Here is a 3250-nt window from a genome sequence, read left to right on the forward strand (position 1 = left end):
GTGTGAAAATTGTTCTATTGTTCTCTTTGTCGGTTTGGTGTGGTTATTGCTTACAAATTCAGATGTAATTTCTATGAGCGTGTATTATTAGTCAATGATATTTGATTTTAGACCCCATTACTGAAACTGATTTTCTGATCATCCTACCGAGGATAAGCTTGCTCTTACCATCTTCATGTCATCAAAACTTTGCTTAAAAACTGAGGAAAATAAACTACCTTTCCACTAGAGCAGGTGATGTGAAAAAGACAGAACAGACAAATAGAAGAGAACTTCCCCTATATTAATCAACCGCAGAAAATAAATTTCCTATATATCGATGAGGTGATATAACTTCCCAAATGGAAATGATATTCATTCAGCATCTTGGAACAGTAGGCACTTTCTGCTCTTGAAAATGAAAGAAATATAGATAATCATTTTGGTTCTAGAACCTGGAGCAAGAAAAAAGGAAACATTCCAGCAAACAATCACTCAAACACACTTTTATTTTTAATCATGCAACACACATTATAGCCATGACATGGTCCACTTTCTTAAAATAGTTGAAGTAACAATATCACAAATTTATCTTATTAATCAGTTTCCGAGCACACTTCTCCAATGACTTTTAGAAAAGGCATAAAAGGTAGTAGGATGGATGACTTTTATGTGGTCTGTCACATGTTTTGTTGCATTCTTAATTTTGAATGCATACATTGCTTAGATCACATAGTTCTGTCTTAGTAATGTTTCCGATTTTCCTCTTACTAATAAGCAGGAGACCCACGCATTAGCTCTGCACTTTTGATCATGCTATTCAGGTGAGTTGTATTGAATTTTGTTTACTTATTTGCTCTATTGGTTGTCTTTCGGATATTTCCTCACTTTTAATTACTCCAAGTATTTTTATGGGTGGAGTTGTTGGGTGATTCACAATGTTTCTAATTGCTTAGACTTTTGCAGTGTTCTTTTTGCCTCTATCTCTATGGTGTCCTAATCTTGAGAGGTATTTTCTTTGGTCAGATCAAGTCCAACACAGAATAGATATTTTTAGTTTGAGAAGCCTAGAAGTTTTTCTTTAGCACTAAAATCTTGTCTATAGAAAGTAAAAGCCTATATCCAGGAAAAATGAAAATTATTAATGATAAATATATTGCATCAAAAGTACTACAGCTCAGACTAAAGAATAAGTCTGAAAATGTGCAGAGAACAAAACTAAATTGTATTTCTATCTTATTCGATTCTAATATTAGGAAAAAAATCAGTTGAAAATCAAACTACATTGTTAGATTTTGTGGTGATATGCAATTTTTGCCCTTCTCGTATATATTGGAGTCTTATTTTGTTGTGAATATGAAAGATTTGATCATTATACAATGTTTAGTAGCCCCCATTAGTATAACAATTCATAGAATGTTGAGGTCATTCCTACCAATTAAAATCAATCATTCCAATCAAAGTTAAAATCAAAACTTCATTTAAACACAAGTGTACCTTAAAACGCTCAAAGAAAATATCCCTGCGAGTCTGAGGGATTTGTCCCCATGTCACCCATGGCTCATCAAATTGTCCTTTAATGGTGGTTGTGAATGCTTTGGATGTTGTTTTTGTTGGATAAAACCTATACCAAAATAAAAGTAAAATATTACAATAATACATTACTATACAATTAGCTACATTAAAAGGATTTTTTTTTACCCTCCTCCAATAGGTTTAATGATTGGACGATTGTTGGAAACATCTTCAAAATTTGCCGCTGAACTTGAATGTGGAACTCCATCACCTGTAGGAGGTGTTGGTGAAATATTTGTGGGAGTTGTTGGGTTAGAACCAACATGGGGGGAGGGTGATCTCCATTGATTAGTAGCAACTTGTTGTGGACTAGCTGTGAAGGCAACAACTTCCAATGAAGGTGGTATAGATGGTGGAGTAGGTGTCAAACCAGGAACTGCCAGTGGTGGTGGAACAGATCTAGCAATGGAGGTAGGTGTAGATGGCTGAGTACTTGAAGTACTTACATTATTGAAACGGTTCAACAACTTGAGTGGATAAGCTTTCTTCTTCCCATTCTCCCTATCTGAGTTTCCTGAAGGCGGAATAGGAGGGTCATAACCACCTGTTGCCATATTCTTTAACATAAAAACAAAATTCTTGGGTCAATTTATTTTTACAATTGAATGGAAAGGAAAATTAAGAGAAGAAGATGATGACATTGTTTTTGTTTGCCATTACTACACAATGAAGCACAAAATAAGAATGCAAAACTTAATCCACACAAAACCATTGCAGAATAATTTATAATTAGCAAAATAACTACTCAAACACAAATGGTGTCAAAATGACATGCCAAGTGCAATTACAAAAATGATTTCATCACTTCTAGTTTCTCCACTCTAAAAGTATGGGTTTATGATCACCCATGCGTACACCATCACATCCTAACTCTATTCACTGGTAGATGTGTGAAATGAATCTTCCTCCTCATCTTCACTTTGTCCCTCTTCACTGCATTCTTCTTCTGATTCACTTGTTTCTTCATCCATATACCCTTCAACTGATGGTACATTGTTGGGATCCACTTCTTCAAGACTGCCTTCTATATCTTGCAATCGGATAACTTCTTCAACTTCAATGATGTCATTAACATGTGACATTTCCTCCACATGGTATGGCACTTCGGATTCTATCTCATTAGAATCTATACGACCTCTAAGTTTGTTCTTAATTGCAACACACCAACCCCGTTTGTCCGTGTGTGATGCAGGATATGGTACATAATACACTTGTTGTACATTATGTGTAATTATAAAAGGATCAAACAAGACATATCTTTTATCCATTCGTATATCCACAATGNCATACTTTGAATCCACTCTNGTCCCTGTTCTTGATGGATCAAACCAATCACAATAAAATAATACAATCTTCTTTTCAATGGTTGAGGTATTGTATTCGAGCTCATATATGTGCTTAATGAGACCATAGAAATCATCTTTACCCCCTTCTGTAAGGCCTTTAACATGAACCCCACTATTTATAGTTCCCCCTTTTTGAAAGCATTCCTATTTCTCCTAAAGGCATGGTCATTCGATAAAAACCTCCGATGGGAATCAAACCACGAATTTTTTCGTCCATGATATAATCTAAAATCCTTTGCATGCTCCATGCAATGTGGACAAGCCAATTTACCTTGGGTGCTCCATCCAGAAAGCATACCATAAGCAGGAAAATCATTAATTGTCCACATTAGCATCGCCTCATGATAAAG

The 3250-nt window shown here is 35.2% G+C and overlaps 1 protein-coding gene across 1 annotated transcript; it reads right to left on the minus strand.

Moving 5' to 3' along the window:
* Positions 1-1032: 1032 nt before the first annotated feature.
* LOC111240802 (proline-rich receptor-like protein kinase PERK1) lies at positions 1033-2108 on the minus strand. Its single transcript, XM_022776554.1, has 3 exons — positions 1681-2108; positions 1477-1603; positions 1033-1095 (listed from the first exon to the last, which is right to left on the minus strand). The coding sequence occupies exons 1-3, from the start codon at positions 2106-2108 to the stop codon at positions 1033-1035; spliced, it is 618 nt and encodes a 205-aa protein (XP_022632275.1).
* Positions 2109-3250: the final 1142 nt, after the last annotated feature.

The sequence above is a fragment of the Vigna radiata genome, chromosome 2, assembly GCF_000741045.1.
Source record: "Vigna radiata var. radiata cultivar VC1973A chromosome 2, Vradiata_ver6, whole genome shotgun sequence".
Taxonomy (NCBI): domain Eukaryota; kingdom Viridiplantae; phylum Streptophyta; class Magnoliopsida; order Fabales; family Fabaceae; genus Vigna; species Vigna radiata.

What these genes read in the sequence shown, in the direction of transcription:
- LOC111240802 (XM_022776554.1), bottom strand. Translation starts at nt 2,108, where the DNA reads ATGGCAACAGGTGGTTATGACCCTCCTATTCCGCCTTCAGGAAACTCA. An exon ending in ATTAAACCTATTGGAGGAGG is followed by an intron (nt 1,604 to 1,680) that starts GTAAAAAAAAAT and finishes ATTTTGGTATAG; the next exon opens with GTTTTATCCAACAAAAACAA. An exon ending in TTTTCTTTGAGCGTTTTAAG is followed by an intron (nt 1,096 to 1,476) that starts GTACACTTGTGT and finishes TCCTGGATATAG; the next exon opens with GCTTTTACTTTCTATAGACA.